This window comes from Phocoena sinus, chromosome 1 (assembly GCF_008692025.1).
Source record: "Phocoena sinus isolate mPhoSin1 chromosome 1, mPhoSin1.pri, whole genome shotgun sequence".
Taxonomy (NCBI): Eukaryota; Metazoa; Chordata; class Mammalia; order Artiodactyla; family Phocoenidae; genus Phocoena; species Phocoena sinus.
The window spans coordinates 138,308,250-138,326,888 of NC_045763.1; the positions used below are offsets into that span (position 1 = coordinate 138,308,250).

General features: G+C 48.2%; 2 protein-coding genes across 3 annotated transcripts; both read right to left on the reverse strand.

The window, feature by feature from the left end:
* Nucleotides 1–751: 751 nt before the first annotated feature.
* Nucleotides 752–10,271, reverse strand: GLUL (glutamate-ammonia ligase). Of its 2 annotated transcripts, XM_032629594.1 has the most exons (8): nt 10,119–10,271; nt 8,981–9,094; nt 7,350–7,528; nt 5,897–6,058; nt 4,159–4,305; nt 3,620–3,747; nt 3,215–3,414; nt 752–2,637 (listed from the first exon to the last, which is right to left on the reverse strand). In XM_032629594.1, exons 2-8 carry the CDS (start codon nt 8,989–8,991, stop codon nt 2,319–2,321), a joined length of 1,146 nt encoding a protein of 381 aa, XP_032485485.1. In that variant the 5' UTR covers nt 8,992–9,094; nt 10,119–10,271; the 3' UTR covers nt 752–2,318. The 2 variants fall into 2 exon arrangements, with proteins under 2 accessions (XP_032485485.1, XP_032485493.1); XM_032629602.1 differs by lacking the exon at nt 8,981–9,094 and having other exon boundaries at nt 10,119–10,255.
* Nucleotides 10,272–15,789: 5,518 nt separating this feature from the next.
* Nucleotides 15,790–17,572, reverse strand: TEDDM1 (transmembrane epididymal protein 1). Its single transcript, XM_032603153.1, is given in 2 exon segments — nt 15,790–16,623; nt 16,625–17,572. Coding segments are annotated over 2 exon segments (957 nt in total). The 5' UTR covers nt 16,828–17,572; the 3' UTR covers nt 15,790–15,869.
* Between the last annotated feature and the right edge of the window lie 1,067 nt (nt 17,573–18,639).

Consider the following 18,639-nt stretch of genomic DNA (forward strand, 5'->3'; position numbering starts at 1 on the left):
CAAGGAAAAGCATATCCAAGGCATGTCTGGGGCTGGCTTGCCCTCAGCACAGGCAGCCTCAAAAGGCTTTAACCAGGGCTTTCCTGGTGGCGCAGTGGTTGAGAGTCTGCCTGCCGATGCAGGGGACACGGGTTCGTGCCCCGGTCCGGGAGGACACCACGTGCCACGGAGCAGTTGGGCCCGTGAGCCATGGCCGCTGAGCCTGCGCATCCGGAGCCTGTGCTCCGCAACGGGAGAGGCCACAGCAGTGAGAGGCCTGCGTACCGCAAAAAAAAAAAAAAAAGGCTTTAACCAGCGTAGCAACGTGGTCAATATTTGCTATTTAGATGAATCACTGGCAGCTGGGCACAGGATGAAATGGAGACCAGTAGGGATAGTGAGACCAGTTGAAAGCACACTAAACACTTCAGGCTGCTATAAAATTAAGGCAGAGGGGTATTCAGAACAATGTGACAGCACGATAGGTCAAAGGCAAGCTCTGGAGTACAGGCAGGGGGCGGCTGGTGTTTGTACCCTACTGCAAAATTCTAAGGCTGGGATATGCCTTAACCCACATATCCAAATTCCCAAAGCATGGGAAAGATCTCGTTGGCAACAAGACTCAGGAAAGATTTTTTTTTTTAATTCCAAGAACAGGTAAACCTGAACTTACTTTGCCTCTTTTAAAAAACTCCCCTTTTTTTGGTAGTAAAAGGGAATGAAGAGGCACATAGCGATTTAAAAGAATCACAAAGAATCAAGTCAGAAGAGATCTTATAAATGTTAGGTTGATTTATAAGAGCTGCTCTGGGCAGTTAACACAGTTTGTTTACAATGAGTAGTTATCTGACTCTGAACATACTGTATGTACATGGCAATTAGAAGTTGTCATGGTAAGAAAAAACCATAGCCTGCCTGCTGCAGCCAACACAAAAACAGCCAGAAACAGTAGGGGAGACGTAGGGACAAAGGTGGGGTTTGTTTTTATTATAAAAGAAAAAAAAAAAAAAAACTCCTCAGGAATCTAAACAAAGGAAGGGAATATTTCACACTCAGAGAATAGACACCAGGACACAAAATTACAAGTGTTTTGACTCCAGACCTGTCCTCATCTCTCCAACAGCAGACATGGGAAGAAGACAGCTGAAGCAAACAAGCAATTCTGTAAAACAAAGACTTAGAAACCCTACAAATACGATTAAAATCTAAACTTGTTTTGCTTTAAAAAAATTTTTTTTTAATATATCAAAAGGCCTGCTTTAGTGACATGCTAGTCCCACCAGAAAATAACCCCCAAACCCCCTTGTCAGTAACATGCTCAAGTTGACCAGCCAACTCATATTTCCAAACCCCTGTGTGTACAAGTACATGTGTGTCTTTTGAACCAAAGACCCAGGGCTCAGGTGACTGCTGCTCCCACGGGCTGACACAGCCAAGCCGTGCCAGCCTCCCCAGAAGGGTGAGCAGGGCAGAGAAGCCCTGAAGTGGTAGTGAGGGGATGAGAGCCCGGTAGCCAACTTGTCAAGCACCCCCCTCCCCCCACCAAAAGGAGACCAGACTACTCAACTCAAATTTGGCTCCCTGTGACCAGAATGGTTTTTACTTGCTAAAGAGAAAACACACATTTATCTGCACACCCGTATATATAATTTTTTTGTTTTTACATTTAAATATAAAAATACTACTCTGCTTTGTGTTATAAATGGAGGACCAAACAACATGGAACTCTTTCTTTTAAGGCAGGGCTATCCATCCATTTATGCTGAGCTTGTCAGGGCATTCAGCCCCAGGCAAGGGAAGCACCACACTAGGAGATGTAGGGCATTTTCCTACCTGATTTCCCACCATTCCTTCTCCCCTAATTCTCACTTTTAATAGAAAGTTGGTTATAACCTTATAAGTAATGGAATTTCTCACCAAGAAAGGGAAATCCTAACCTTACCACAGAATCATGCCCCCTGCCCCCCACTCAGCTACCACGCAGAGAAAGTCTTCCCCCTCCCTTCACAAATACTATGCTCTCTGTCCGGATAGCTATGCCTATTGGACAAACACACCTGATTAAATGGAAGCAGTGGTTATGTTTCCCCAACCCCACCCCGACTAACGCACTAGAAAGCTTCAGTGATAGGAAAAAAAATGGCGGGGGGGTAGGTGGTTGTGAGGAGATTAAGAACTTGACCCCTCTATCCTGGCCAAAGAAAGCAAGAGTGAGGAATAAAAAAAGACCTTGACATCCCACCCTTTGAGTTAACAGCTATTATAACAGGTGAGAGGGGCAAGAGTGGCAGCAGGATGTAGGATTAGGAGGGGTTTTGACGGCTGCAAGTCTAGTCCACTTAGTTTTTGTACTGGAAGGGCTCGTCGCCAGTTTCGTTGAGAAGACACGTGCGGATGAGGGCTTCTGTCACTGCAAAGGGGTCACAGTTGGCAGAGGGGCGACGGTCTTCAAAGTAACCCTTCTTCTCCTGGCCGACAGTCCGGGGAATGCGGATGCTAGCGCCACGGTTGGCCACGCCGGCAGAGAAGTCGTTGATGTTGGAGGTTTCGTGGAATCCAGTTAGGCGCCGGGCGTTGTCCAGGCCCCCCTTGGGATCGTAGGCTCGGATGTGGTACTGGTGTCGCTTGCTTAGTTTCTCGATGGCCTCCTCAATGTACCTGGAGGAGACAGTTAAGATGAGGGTCCAACCTGCCACCAGGAAACCCGCCCTTCAAGGGCAGAGGAGCAGGTGTGGATCCAAGAATGGAATGACTCATCTACCAAAGACTGTTGTCCAGGGTCTACTTCACCAAAACATGGCCCCAGGAGAACAAATTCTCCACAAGGGCAGCACTTTGCCTTGTAACCTGTGTCTCGTAGTGCTCAGAAGAGTGCTAGACATGCAGTAGATGGCATTTGTTGAATGAAAAGATCCCAATCAAGGACTTTCTCCCACCCACAGGCATTGAATTCATTCATAAGCCTGTACGGTTACTAATTTAGTTCTTACTAAAGACTTTCAAATGCATTCATCTGTGTCAACTTTCCCCTATCACCATCCTTGAATCCTACTCCTAGAGTATTTTTGGGGTACTTTTCAAATAGAAACAAAATGACAGGATCAGAAGACAATTTTTGAAGCCAAGGGCTAAGGTACGAACTGAGAAGGCGGCTGACTCATCCCCGATACATCAAACCCTTGGCAAGTATTCTTGCAAAGAGAGTGAAACAGCCCCAGCAGGAGGCGGCACTCACTTCAGACCATTCTCCTCTCGCATGGCCTTGGTGCTGAAGTTGGTGTGGCAGCCGGCACCATTCCAGTTCCCAGGAATGGGCTTAGGATCAAAGGTGGCAATCACTCCGAAGTCTTCACACACACGATGCAAGATGAAGCGGGCCACCCAGAGATGATCTCCCATGTCGATTCCTTCACAGGGCCCTATCTGGAATTCCCACTAGAGAGAACGAGAAGACTGGCCTTTAAAGCAAAACCCACTGCTCACCCCCCAACCAGAAGCTCTGACACGTGCACCCTTCTTACCCCTACTCCAAGCCACCTTGAGGACTTTGGGTTAAGGAGCGGGGCCCCATAGCAGCACTTGCTAGCGAAAGTCCCCACTCGCCTCTAGGTGGGGAAGGTGACGGACTAGAGCCATTTACCTGGGCAGGCATGACCTCGGCATTCGTGCCCCCGATCTTGATGCCGGCATACAAGCAGGCCCGGTAGTGAGCCTCCACGATATCCCTGCCATAGGCTTTGTCTGCTCCCACACCACAGTAGTAGGGACCTGCAGAGGCGTCAAGATGGAAGGTCAAGAGGCAGGACATCAAGAAAATTCCTATCTATGTGAGATGCACGGCCCAAAGTCAGAAGTCAGAAAGCTCTCAACACTTGCTCTCTGGAATCACCATCCCTGCCTTCACCTGGAGGTGCAGGAGTGGAGTGCAGGGGGCCCTCCTGGCCACATTCTCGGTAGGGCCAAAGGTTTTCCCGCAATGTTCATGTCTCAACATCCACGTCTGGATTTGGGTAGCACGAGGGCTCTCTCTCTTTACGGTATTATTTCAGCCAATCTCACAGATACTCCCTTAGCTTTTTGATCCACAAGGATTCACTCCCATCTCTGGGGAGAGAGACTTTCCTTGCTAATTAAGCACTTGGGGAGGAGCAAGATTCACCCCTCACCAAGGGGACTTACCTTGGGGCCCAGGGAAGCCGTTGGAAGGCCAACCAAAGGGATGCCCATCTGTGCCCATGAGAGTATATTCCTGCTCCATTCCAAACCAGGGGCGCTGGTTGCTCACCATGTCCATTATCCGTTTACAGGTGTGCCTTAAATTGGTCTCTAGGAAAAAGAAAGAGTCAACGCACTATTAGAGACATATGGACAAATGTACTGAATCCCTGCATTGGTGGGAAATACTCCTTGGACTCCAGGTACTTGAGATGTTGATTGTAAGCTGAATTGACCCAGTGTTAACCTTTCTGTGCCCCGGTCGGTCGGTGTAAAAGGGGACGATGAGAGAAGCTATGATTATATATCTGCAGGGAGACTCTCAAAAGGCTTTATTTATAACTAAACTGGGTTACAACAGAGTCACATGGGAGTGGATCCAGAACAGAGCAAGTTTTCACCTTATCTGCAAGCTGGCTCCTTCCCAAATACCAAATGTCAGGCACGTAAACCCTCTATTCACAAAAGAACTGCTTCTAGCTGTCAGACTTATTCCTAGTTTCTCAAGCATTTAGAGCCAAATCTACAATTTTTATTGAGAGAATCATTTGCCTATTAAGAGCTTTACATTCCAGGAGAGCAGATAAAGTGCTAAGTTCTATAGTACTGCTTAGTACAAAAAAATAAAAATAAAATAAAATGCGACGAGCTCAACTGGGAACAATTTCTAACCCAGACCGGAACTTTATAGACTCATTATGGCTGTTTCACTATGTCCCAGGAACCATTTTAAGATCTCTACGTTACATCAAAGAAAACCCCCAACTTCGTTTTCCTAACAGCCCTGAGGTAGGTATTACGAGTCTCCATTTTCACAAACGAGAAAATGAGGCTCAGAGATGGTAGGTAGCCTGCCCAGGGTACAGCACAAGCAGCAAGGTCAGGAAACCCTGCTTGTCGACTTCAGAGCTCAGGCCCTTTACCACAATTTGATAATGCCTCTCAAAACAAAGGCAAGTAAGGTCCAGAGTCACTAAGTGACTTGCCAAAAAGTCTCACTGGCTGAGTGTAGCAAGAGACTTCATGGAAGTGAGACTCCAGCTGAGCTTAAAAAGGTGAATGGTGGAGAACTGGGAGCAATGGGTATGCCAGACAAAAACCAAAGGTGCAGTTACAGCAAACCTCAAGGCAAACGTATGTTATCAGTGAACCAAGATGCTCTTATTTTAGTCAGTGGACAGAGAAAGAAGACAAGCTCTCTGGAATGAAAAGGCAACCAATATTTAACATACAATTCTTCTCAATCATTTGCACATATTAACTCAATTAATCCTCTAAACAACTTTATGAGACGGATTTCATTATTTTCCCCATTTTAAAATCGGGGAAGTGAAAAGTATAGGAGAAAAATAACTTGCCCAAGCTCATACCAAATAAGTGGCAGATCTAGAACTCAAACCCAACATTCTCACTTCAGAATCCGTGTTCTTAAAATCTACAAGCAGGACGACTGTGACATGCGGCACTCCCCCAGCAGATTTAGAAGAATCCAATGTCGTTTTATGGAACCAACAATGGGAGGATGGACCATACAACCTCTCTGAACAAGGAAGTTCAGGACGGAGAGGTCCATGTCCAATCCTTCAGACTTCTAAGACAGCTCTGAGATAAGCTTGTCTTTCCAATACCGATTTTGGAATATCCTCTCCCGCCCACCTTTACAATTCATGGACTGGGGTATCCATACCTATCCTATACACACCTGCAGGCTTTCGGTTGTACTTGAAGACTTCACAGAACACCAGCTTGTTGGGGTCCTTGCGGAAAGGGTCCCGAAACATGGCAGCAGGGACGAGATACATGTCACTGTTGGAGCCTTCGGATTGAAAAGTACTAGAGCCATCAAAATTCCACTCCGGCAACTCTGGGGTAAAAAAGAGAGGGGGAAATTATAGTTAAAACGCACAGGAACTTTTCAGATCTTCACAAGATCTATACTCTCTTGTCCAGAAAGCCCGTGAGGCATGCATGACTGCCACTATTACACGCAAACCCTGATGTTTGCAGGTAGCCCTACAGTCCTTCCTATCTGAGTTCCAAGTAAGACCACCGCATCACTTTCCTAAAAGAAGTAACAGTCACAAGAACAACCTAAGAATGACATTTCCTCTGTAAATAAGTCTACTGGACACCAAGGAGACAAACTGGATATCACCAGTCAGTCAGTCAGTCCTCATTTAAAGTATTGAAATCGGAGAAATAAAGATTCTCTGAGAGCCAACTCTGTTGCTTCTTTCTCTAATTCCTCCGCCCACTGTGTGACGGACTGTCCTAGTTCAAGTGGTGTCCTTATTTTAACAGATGAGGAAACAGACACCAGCCGGATGACTTATTCAATGGCGCTCCCATGTCACGTATCCACACTATGTTTTAAAGGCCAGTTCCTTCATCACTCCAGTTGCCTATGAGGTCTCCCAAGGCAGAGACCAGACTCTCATCTTGTATTCCCAGGGCCTATCCAATACCTGCCACATAGCAGGTGCACAGTATATGCTTTATATTACAGTCATTCATTCATTCGCTCAAATGTGAACATTATCAGAAGAGTAACCTAACCTAAAAGCAGGTAAAAGATGATGGACCACGGTCCCTTTCCAGAAGGAGAGTGGCTACGGTTTGTTCTAGACCAAAAGAATGAGGTTGTCACAACTCATATAATAGCTCCTGTAGGATAAGCAATCAGCCAGCTGAAGAATTTCCAGAAGTGGCATCAACTAAAAACTAATGACGGCTGGTCCTAGAGACCACTTTAGGGTGTTTGTTTTGCATGTAGAACCTCAGTGACACATGAGTCTGAAACAGCATTCAAAGAGTTTGTAAAGTAGATGGCATAGTCAGGTGGTTTTCAAACTGGGTTCCTGGCCGTACCTTAGGGCCAATTAAGTAGGACTGCCCAAGTAAACAAAGTTTCCAACCCCTCTCGCCCCCAGACTTAGTCTCTTTTCCTTCAATATACTGGCTTACACGCAAGATTTCATTTAAATGAAGGGGTCCATTGCTGTTATGCTTGGAGGCAGTGTAGGAGCTTAATGTTGGTTGAATGAAGTCTGAAAAGTCCCGCCTTCGAAAAGCTTCACAAACAGAGGCCAAATCTAGTGGCTTGTCTCAGGCTGCCGCCCACCCTCACGCTGCTCCCAGCCAGCTCAGTCTCTCACCTTCTATACACTTGGGCTCACAGTCCAGGGTCCGGGTCTTGCAGCGCAGTCCTTCTCCAGTACCATCAATCCAGATATACATAGCTTGGACTTTCTCACCCTGAGGCAGGGACATGTACACCTGCTTGATGCCTTTGTTCAAGTGGGAGCTCGCCGAGGTGGCCATGGTGGAAGGTGTTCTGGAGAGAGACAAAATAAAATAAGAACACCAACTCCAAACAGATCCTCTGACGCAATAAGGACAACTAAATCAAGAAGCAGCGGGAGTGGTGGCCCCTCCCTATTTAACTTGCTTTCAGGGAGATTAAACTTTTATACTAGACAAAAGTCTCCTTATAAGCTTCCTCAAGCCAGAATCTAAACTTGTGAGCACTAAGCTCTACTTTTTGCAGTTTATCAGAGGTAGAGGAATTGTTTCATTTTTCACCCTAAGATACTAGAGGGAGAAAAAAACCCCAAAACACAATGAAGATACAAAAGTTCTGAAACAGAAAGTCTGCCGAACAGACATCGTCTCCAAGTAAAATCCAGTCACAGAAAGGCTTGGCTGCTATGATCTCTGGGTTAAGTCTTCCCTTTTCCTTACACCCCAGAGGATATCTCAGTAAAGAGTGCTTTTGAAGATTCCTCCACCCTTCCAAAAAACAAACACCCCCCCCCCATTTAGTTGGTAGGATGAAACAAGGGGGCTAGCTAGAAGATTTAAGAGACTGGTGGCTTCCTAGAAGAACAGCAGTTATCACAATTACCAAGATGTAAAAATAGCCAATCCAAGTTGGATTCTAAGATACACGATGGCATAATTTGCATCAGTCTGAGGCAAAGTTCTCACTTCAGACAGGAGGTTTAAGTTTGACCAGATTCCACCAGAGAGCTTTTCAAGTAATTAAGAAATTCCCACTTCTAAATCAAAAAGCTCTGGGGTTTCAAAAGCTGAGGCATGCTAAAAACTGCGAGGCTCCACCGCAAAACCCCTGAAAGAAGAGACACTGAAGCCACAAAACCAAACCTCAACATTAAGAGGAAACGTTCTACTCCTCCCTCTGCTGTCGACAGCCCAGGGTGGCTGGAAAGGGAACACACTGTTCTCCTCCAATGACTTGGGTAACTTTCTGAAGTACAGTGGCAAAGTTTCTATGGGCAACCGTCCATGTTTGCCCAGCTGAAAACATAACTGCTTCTCCCTCCAACAGCCTCACCCTCCCCCCCCCCCCCAAAGCGGAGAAGCTGTCTGTCAAACAGTGTTACCAGACAACCACTACCTTTGCCTGCTCCCTGTAGAAGACTTGGTCAGTCAAATCCCACCCCCGACGCCCATCCTGCCTTTAAAAGCCAGAGGGAGCAATCCCTGACCCTTTCAGCTCCCACTAAAACCTATAACCCGGTCTCTGGCTTTCGTCCCCAACCTGTCACACCTCCAATTTCAAACCACGCTGTCTCTTTTTAAGCCTCAGATCCTGCTCTTTTTGGTGACGAGTTGCAATGCCAACAGCCTAGTCTACTATATCAACTGGTGCCGCCGAGGTGCCAAGATTACGTGGTGGGTGCTGGGAGGGATGGGATTCTGCAGTTTTTAGCTGTTTCTGCAGCTGCAGTGGGAGCCGGGGTCCTCATCCCTGCTCCTCACTCACCCCAGCCACATAAGGTCAACGGTATCGATGCCCTCCTTAGCCTTTCTCCTTTTCGAGTGGCGTTCGCGCCTCTCGTGGGTCTCCGGCTCTCGCTGGTCCAGGCACCGGAGCTTTCTGGGCGAGGGAGACGGAGAGGGAGAGGGAGTTGGAGAGCGGTAGGGATCGGACCGGGACGAGCTGGAATGCTAAGGCTGGTGGGTCAACGTCTCGATCTTGACTCGCGGTTTCTCTCTGGCGTTCACTGAGTAGGCGACGAAGCCGAAGCAGTTGGAGGGGGACCCCGAGGACCGAGACTCCAGGTCGTCACGTTCGTTCGTGGTCTTCTTCACGGATTTGCGGCCAGGGGAGGATCCCCGCTTCCCGCCCCCGGGGTGGTTAGGATAATCCACTTTGAGAGCAGCCCTTTCCCACAGAAAGGTCCCGAAAATCGGCGCCCCGCCCCTTGGGCCCCCGTCTGGATCTCAGGGCCTAGCCGAGGGGGCCATCCCTCTCCAAGGACAGGGCTAGGAGGGGCGGGGGATGGGGACATCCGCCTGAGGGACAGCGTGCCGCTGCTGCCCCTGTCCGGCCGGCCAGTCCTCTCCACCCGCCGCGCCCGCCGGCCATGCCGCATCCCGGGCTCCCCATTGTTCAGTCACAGGGGTAGGCCCCCGAGAGCCCGCGGCGGGAGCGGGCCGCAACACAGACGCTCACTGCCCGTCGCCTCCGCGCAGGCGGCTAACCGCGACGACCGCCCCAGGGCCCGCCTCCGCGGAGGAAGAGAGCGAGGCTCCAGCAGGGGACCACTCCATCCACCACGCACACCACATGTCCGAGCCGGGGGCGCCGGGCCCGGGCAGTGCCTCCACAGCTCGCCCTGCCGAGCGACATCCAGGGGCGGCGCTTGGGGCTGCAAGCAGCTGAAGGAAGATCAAAACAACTCCCCGCCCTTCTCGAAGCCCTGGCGACTCGCGCGCCCCGCCATCGCCGACCCAGACCCGCCGGGAGGCACGGGCGGCGGAAGCAAGCGGGAGGGCCCGCAGGCCGGGGCGCAGAGTAGAGGCTGGAGGTGGGAAGGGGCCGAACCGAGCTCAGCCGATCGGTCAGAGCGCGGCGGCTCGCGACACTTCCGAGCCCCCCGGGCCGGCCAGGCGCTTACCTATGCGGCGAGCAGGCGGCAGGGTGGGCAGGCCGCGAGAGCGAGGTGCGGAGAGGAGAGGCGAGGAGGCCGGAAGAACTGCTTACACAGCCGGCTCTTCTCCCATTCTCAGCTCTGCAGGGCAGTCTTGCGGCCCAGCACGCTTTATCTGCAGCCGGGGCCGCCCCCGGCGCCCTGATTGGCTCCCAGAGGCCCGGAGCCCGGGCGGATCAGCTGATGCGCGTCCCGGCAACTCGGCCATTGGGCGAGCCGCCGAGCGGGCGCCGCCGGGGTGGGGGCGAGCCGGCCCGGGAAAGAAAGAAAGAGAAAGGGCGGTGGGGGAAGGGGGTGTGGGGGAGGGGAGCGAGGAAGGGCGGGGCGGCGGCGGCGGCGGCGGCGGCGGAGGGCCCAGTGCCTGTCGGGAAGGACCCCGACCGCCCGGGCTGCCGCGCAGCGACGCGGCGCCCCCGCCCGCCCGGCCTGGGGCCGGCCCCGCAGCCCAGTATTGCATTCAGGTCGGATATTTTGCGGGAGAGTTCTCTGTTTTACTAGGTCACACTGCACGCCCCAGAGCTCCCAGAGGAAATTCTGACCCACGGGCACCCGCTTTTGCCTTTTGTTGTTAGAGAACCCCCGGCCCCCTTTCCCGGCCCTCGGGTCAAGTTTGTGAGGGAGCTCGCGGGGTGGGGGAAGCCCTGGGCTCGCCGCAGCCGTGGCCAGGCGTCGGAGGGGGCGGCGCAGACAGGGGGCTGCCGGAGGTCTCTCGGCGGGTTTGGGGATGTGAACAGAAGTCTAGGATCTCACATTGGTAGTGAAAGTGCTGTGTTTTGTCTCATTCCATAGAAGGGATCCTGGCGGGCGGAGACACAAGTCGGGAGACCTGATTCTGCCTCTGCCACACCTGAGGCAACTCTCGCAGCCTCTGGGCCCAAGTTCCCTCATCTATAAATAAAGCGGAACTTCCCTGGTGGTGCAGTGGTTAAGAATCCGCCTGCCAATGCAGGGGACACAGGTTCGAGCCTTGGTCCGGGAAGATACCACATGCCGCGGAGCAACTAAGCCCGTGCGCCACAACTACCGAGCCTGCGCTCCAGAGCCCTTGAGCCACAACTACTGAGCCTGCACCCTACAGCCCACGAGCCACAACTACTGAGCCCATGAGCCACAACTACTGAAGACCACGCGCCTAGAGCCCGTGCTCTGCAATAAGAGAAGCCACTGCAATGAGAAGCCCGCGCACCGCAACAAATAGTAGCACCCGCTCTCTGCAGCTAGAGAAAGCCCGTGCGCAGCAGCAAAGACCCAACGCAGCCAAAATAAATAAAATTAATTAAAAAAATAAATAGAGTGGTTCAAGAAAGTACCTTAAGAGTCGCCCATCAGATTTGAAATTCTGTTCAGTAAAGCGGTTCAAGAAAGGACCTTAAGAGTTGCCCATCAGATTTGAAATTCTGTGTGCAAACTGTTTCCCGAGGACAACTGAAAGGAAGGTGAAGTCTTGGCGTCTCCTCTTCGAAGCTCAGGGTATGTCAAAAATTTAGAATTCCTGAAACTAATTCTGTCTGTTTTTGTTTGTCAAGTAATTTACTGCATGTTTTTGTAATATGGAAAATGAGAATCAGTACCCCTTCCTCCTCCTCCTTATAGCCTTACTATGATAGTTGAGAAAACGTGTATGTGTATGTGAACACAGTCTTGAAGTGGATGCTTGTCAACAGATACACAATAACTATATATATACGTATACAACACATACACAACACACACGTGAATATAATGTTTTCATTTCTACCAGTGCTATTACTTGATCATACTATTTTTATTGCCTGAATCCATCTGATGGTGTCTAGCCTTTATTGCATCTTTCAAGAGCCCCAGTATTTGAGACTTCGAGGTTTTCTATTTGAAGACTAAGAAGTCATGTTTCCAGGGCCTTTGGAAGAGGAAGGGAAGAAGTTTGCACTTCTGGTTATTTTTTGTACCACAAATATGGAAAAGAAATGTTGCCTGTGACCACACACACATAACTTGGCTTCTTTGGTCAACATCCCTTCCCTGTGAGAGTGTGTCTAACACTGTAGTGATTTAAAATGAGAGATGCAAGATTCATCTCAAACAGGGGCTTTTGGTATGTTTCAGACAGGTAACATTGTGGACCAGGTCAGTCGCCTTGCAAGTGTAAGGGATTCCATCCTTTATGTGATCCTTCGATATGATGGTTAAAAGCTGGGCTTCAGTTCAGGCAACGCAGGTTCAGATCTGGGCTTTACTTCTTACCAGCTTTGTGTTGGGGTAGATACTTAGCCCTAGAGCCTCAGATTCCTTGCCTCCAAAATAAGAATAACGGCTACCTTGTAATATTGTAAGGATTAATTGTGATGGCACATGCATATAGTAAATTTTTAGAAAAGGGCAATAATAATTATTATAGGTCAAGATAATCTGATGGGATTGGATTCTTTCTTTCCCCACCACAACCTGTGAAGTACAACTTCCTAACTTCGTGTAATGCTCTACCGTTGGTTTTATGAGAGTGGGCTTAGACCTGGTAGCAAACTGAGATGTCTTCATTCCGTTTCTTTCTGTGAGGTCTTGAGTTTAAATTGTTGAGGAGGGGGCGTGAGGGAGGGGAAGAGTCATGTTCTTGTTTGAAAAAATGTTAATTTCCAGTTGCCAAACTGCCAGAAGTGAGCCAGAGCTTTTTACTGTACTCGTCACCACCAGCACCCGAGGTGGGGATGGCACACAGAATAGAAAATGGAAAAGTAGGAAGCATGTGCAGTTCTTAAAGCTTCTAGTCTGTGGGTGCCTGCCGCCCTTGCTGGTGTCTTAACCTCCCTGAGCAGCTTATTCATCTTAGTGTCCCCCAGGAGCGTCCAGGGTGAGTGGTCAATAACCGATGTTTGTTGACCACACAGAAATGACAGCGGCACCATCAAGAGAACATGTGCTTTGAGCTGCTTTTCCAAGAATGGAAATGGATTTGCTTTGATCCATTCACGTGACGGGGGCGTACTTTGTGAGGGTTAGGAAGGTGGTACATGACTACTGACTTTTTCAGGCAGAACAAGAAGCCTTGTCCCCCTTGGTCAGCACCATACTTACTTAACCCAACCGAATTAGGGCCCAAATGAGTCCAGTGATTGTTCAGGGAACCTTAAAAGAGTATGAGGGAAGAAAAAGCAGAAGCAAGTCCTTAAACTAACTGGTTCGCCCCCAGAAACCCAGACTGTACTTTTAGAGAAGTTAGAAGTAGAATGGACTGTTTGATCCTGTTTGACTTTGCTGTGTCTGCTGCCCTTTGTTCTCTTTCTCCTTCTTCCCTAAATTGCTACCCGCCCACATTCTCCACTCGCTCCCTAAAAAGCATTAGAGCACTTGAACGGATGAACTCTTCTGTCTCTTGGTACATCCAGTATCAAAGCACACAGGGGATTCTGTTACGTGTGCTTTGAAGTCAGGTTTTTCCTCTCTTATGATAGAGCAGCTGTGTCCAAGGGGTGGGTGGAGTGGGAGAGAAATATCACAGGTAAAAATTTGGTTCCAAATCTGCAGAAATGACTGGGGACTGAAAAAAAGCATTTCTTCAGTGTTGTTCTGCTGCTTGAAATAAAGGCCTTGTCTTGGGTGGGCTTTACCTGTGAGTTCTCTCAATTTCTTTCACTCTCTTTTAAAGGACCCGTTCTCACTCTGCAGGTCGTAAGCCCTTAATCTAGTGATCTGAGCGTGCCTTCCCAGGGCCTGTGTGGTTGGTTGCCTTGCACTCATTGGAGAGAAGATTTGGGGTAAGGCTCAAATGTACTCAAACCTTCAACCAGAACATGTAGTTTGGGAAATGGAGTTTTTCCAACATTTGAATGATTTCAGTAGGCATTGAACAAAACCCTTAACTTAGACTAAAGACACATAGCTGAGACTCAGGCTTGAGGAACACCCTGGAAACCCAACCCAGAATTATAAATTTTTTTTTTCAATAAACCAACGCCAGTTCTTTCCAAAAGAATAGACCATTGTATATCTTAAAGCAAAACAAAAATAAAACAAAAGAAAAAGAAACAGCCTTGGAAGTTGATGTCATTACTCTTAAAGCACATTTTGGGGAAAAGCTGCAATTGACCAAGCCTTCAAATTTCACAGTACACAATTAAAGAAGGAAAGACCAGGTTTTACGTCAATTTGGTACCTAACACTGAACCCAGAGGAATTGTTCTTTATCTCTTTTCTGATTGTTTGATATTCTTAAGCTCAGAAATTCAAGTCTCAGCTTTTTTTTTTTTTTTTTTGTCTGATTTGAGTTTTGTTGAAGGCCCCTGGAAACCATTCAAATATAGAGAACTCTTCGTTTCCCAGCCTACACCTTATGATTGAAGGTTTGGGTCTGAGCCCTACCCCAAATCTTGTCTCTAATGGGAAACTGCTTGGAGAGTTGGGAGGAATTAAGTTCATCTTAGCTAACGACATGGTAAAATAAGTGCTACTGAGAAAATTACAGCTGTATAATTCTAGAATGAACCTTCAAATCATTCTAGCTGACCAGTGAGGAAGCTGAGGACGTGCTCACTTGCAGTAGCTAGCTGGATTCACCTTAGTGCAAGTATTTCACAGGCTAATATGCTTACAAGGTGCAATTCCCTTGAGAGCCTTTTCCTGTTTCCCTTCCTTCAGCCTTCTCGGGCTGTGGATGATGCATTCCTGGGCCACCACCTCTAAACTCCGAAATCCCTACTGTACCCGCTAAGGAAAGTACCCAGTCCAGGAACCAACTAGTTTACCTCTGAATCCTGCATAGTGGCTTACCCAGTGCCTTACATACAATGGACATTCAATATATTCTTTGTGAATAACTAGATTACCAGGGGGAAAAGTGCTGTATGACAGGTTCTTTTTAAAGGAATCTCTGGAGATCATTTTGTGTATTTAATAACCTCTTTCGTTGTTTTGTGAATCTGGGATCTTCACAGAGAAATTTTCTTCCTATTCTCAAGGTATGTGTGGATTTATCTTTGTTCTCTAGATTGATTGGAACATTATTGAAGCTTATTTAGAAGTTTAGGAAATTTAGCATTGTGGTCAAAAACTGACTAGGATCAGACTGTGTCCTTGAGTTGGTACTTTTCCCAAAGATATCCTCAACTGGATCCACAGCTCATCCTCCCTCACTCCTATCCCATTAGTTGATTTGAATCCTTGTTTATTTCACATTTCCACGCCAAATATTAGCGGGAAGCAAACAGCGCTTGGGTACATTTTCTGGATATTTGGACAATACGTACACTTGGCTCTATATTTTTCCTGACCTCCTTTCCCCTCCCCCCACTTTTTTTGAACCGGTTCTTAGGAGACTTTTTACTGGGTTGGAGAGTTAGAGGCTTGGCTGGGGTGATGTGAATATAGTGCCCTCTGGTGGAATTTTGTGAGAATTGCAAATTTCTCCCCCCAACCTTAAGAGTGTTTGAGAATTCTTTTCTTGGCTGGCCTTCAAGGGGAGGGCTTCTCTGTTACATCTCAAATACTATAGTAAATTAATAGCATGCAAGTTTATTACCTACACTGGATATTTTAGAGATATTGTGTGGGGGATATCAATTGATTACTTGAGGTTTATCATTATAAAATTAGGCCTCAAATGACTAGAAATGGGCAGCTGGCAGCACCTGTGCTTTTTCATCATCTGACATCAGTGTGTATGAGAGGTAGACAAAAAAGGGGTTCCCCCAACAAAGGTAATTGGAAAGAGTCTACGGACCAAGAATTAAGGGAAAATAGCAGGGATCAGAAAACTTGGTCACAACAGTTGTTATCCTCAGCCCTCACTAGGATCTGAGCCCAGACATTTAAGACCCAGCTAGAGGCTGAGAGTCTGTCAGACTCTGATTGATCCCCTTCCCGCAACAATTTGTAGAGAGGTCCCACGGTGGTCGTGTAACATGGAGCTTCTCTGGACCCTGTTAGCTTCCAGCTGGGAAGGTAACAACAATGCCAAAAGGAAGAGACACCATAGATTCCCAACAGGCACAAAGCATCGATCATCACATGCCAGCAGAAGAAGGTGGGGACAAACATGATGTCAATGATGTCATCATCCTGCCCCGGGTAGCCGGTGCCTGGTTTGTACAGAATGAAGCCGGCCTGTACCAGCCAGAAGCCCATGATCTGAAACAGAAAGGTCTCGATCACTGAGAGTTGAAACGTGTCGGGAACCCACAGCTGTACGGTCAACACCAGCATCAGCAGCAACACCACCAAGATGAGCACAGAGTGAACCTGCAGCTCCACCCCTGCTGAGTCCTGAACATGTGACACCAGCAACAGCAGGAGCACATAGAAAGTCAGCACCAAGGTCCCTTCTTCTAGGGGCACACAGTGCTGAGGCAGCAAGTTCTTGCTCACGACCTCTACACAGCCGTTGAGGGTGAGAAGGACGTACATGGTGACGTGCTGCCACTCTTTGGCGTACATAACTCTCAGGGGCAGCTGCCCGTTCATCAGTGTCAGCCCTCTCTTCATGCAGCTTATCTCACACTCACAAGCCAGAGCCAGCCAGCGTCTTCAGCAAACCACCGTAGGATATTTTCCACAGCCTGGCCCATCTCCCCTTATTCCTGGGAGGTGATGAAGGATACAGGAAGGAGTCACTGAATATCACAGCTTTGGAGACCACTACTGCTTGATACAGTCCATATGAGAGTAGAAACAGCCCTGGGTACGCATGACCGATAAAGGTTCCCATTGAACTAGAAATCCCTCTAAAGAAGGTGAGAAGAGTAAAACCAAGGCACGTCCACACCTTCTGGGGCCACTTCAAGATCTGGACTTTGGAAGGAATTGCCTTCCACCAACTTTTATCATTTCGCCCCACCCGCTGCTCCCCCACAGAGAGGAAATGCTTCTTGAAACAAGCCTACGACTTTGGTGGTGTAAAGCCTCATTGCTCCATTCCATTCTGGGACGTTGGGGACTAACTGGCTTCAGCCAAAGAAGACAGCTGGTGAATGTGCCTTTAGGGGCCTCTAGGGCCCTTGGGGTGCTTCTGGTCATACTTGTCCCTTTCTCCTATGGCTTCCTTCCCCTGGTACTGCCCAGCATTCAGAGAAGGGCACAGAAGCATGGGATGGGGTTAGGGGTTGCCATGGTCTCCAGAGGAAGCCTGGGCACTCACAAATCCTCAGGTTTCCTTTGGTATCTCTCAGACATAACTTTGGCCTGATTACAAAGTTTTCTTTCTGGACAAATATATTTAAAAACATTTGGATATATGAGCATGTTTCGTACCTATCTGGCTTTTCTTCTTTTATAGACACGTTCTGAGGATCACCGAGAAAGGTCCCTTCCTCTCCTCCCCTTATCTTTTCACCCCCCCACCTTTGTCTCCCCACTTCAGCATTTCTACTGGCCAGTAAATGGATCTGAAAAGCTAACTTTTGATACTGATTTCAGGAACAGTGGGTATTTTGTACTGTGTCAACCTAACTAAGCTTGAGCCATGTTTCCTAGAGTTACCTTCCCTCTATGATTCCAGATTGAGTTGGCTGCAAGAGAAGTTTAGAGAACCTAAAGACGGAAATGAAGCAACCTAAGACACTCTGAAGGTGTAGGGTACCAGGCGCCACTGCAGTTCACGCGTTCAGTTACTGATCTGCTGGCTCAACCTTTTGGCATGGACAGCCAGGCCTACAGCTCCCTCAGCTTCTCTTTGTGCGAAGGGCACCAGCTGCTTCTGCAGGCCACCTGCCACTGAAGTATGAGGTGATGAGAGGAAGACAGAGGCTTCAGTCTATCTTCGTAAGCTGCAGTTTGTCCTTACTCTTCCCCAACTTCATGTAATGTACTTCTTCCTGACTGCTGCCAATTTGAGCTGAAATGGCCTCCACCCCATCACACAGAAAGGCAAGAGCCTTCCATAGACTTCCTCACTACAAATGTGTAAGGTCTAATATCCATAAGAAATCCATATTCCCATCTATCCCTAACTGATGCAAGGGATTAAGGTGTAATCCCTAAAATGTAGATACCGTTGAGAGGAGTGACTCCAGTGAGCTAGTGTTGGCCATTTGGATTCTAATGTGAATTAGCCCATCAGCTTCATTTATCTATGACTCCGCTAGTGTCTAATGCACCTCAGAAGACAGAGTCCTAGGTATTGGGTAACAGCCAGCTGAGTATAAGGCAGAGAGGATGGTGAAGAACAAAGTACAGATAATGTGAAGCTCATAGTGGTTCTGGGTTTACTGTGGAAGGTACATGGAATAGGAATTTCTCTGGGGGTTATAATAATGCTGAGGGGAGAAGTTCACTGCTCAACGTGAATGGTACTGACATCACAGTTTTCTGCATAATCATCTGTCCTTACGGTACAAGTAATGCTGTGGGGCAGAGAGGCAGCACCTGTATGCTGACAGTGCCCCTAGTGAAGAGGAGGAGAACTTACAGGTCACAGCACTGCCTCTGAGACCTCACGCCTACCCAACTACCTACACTTCCGCAAGTCCACTTAATTCCAGAAAAAGTTAAATCTCTTTCTGACCTTGAGGATGACAATAAT

What these genes read in the sequence shown, in the direction of transcription:
- GLUL (XM_032629594.1), bottom strand. An exon ending in GTACAACCGAAAGCCTGCAG is followed by an intron (nt 4,306 to 5,896) that starts GTGTGTATAGGA and finishes TCTTTTTCCTAG; the next exon opens with AGACCAATTTAAGGCACACC. An exon ending in CCGAGGTCATGCCTGCCCAG is followed by an intron (nt 3,415 to 3,619) that starts GTAAATGGCTCT and finishes CGTTCTCTCTAG; the next exon opens with TGGGAATTCCAGATAGGGCC.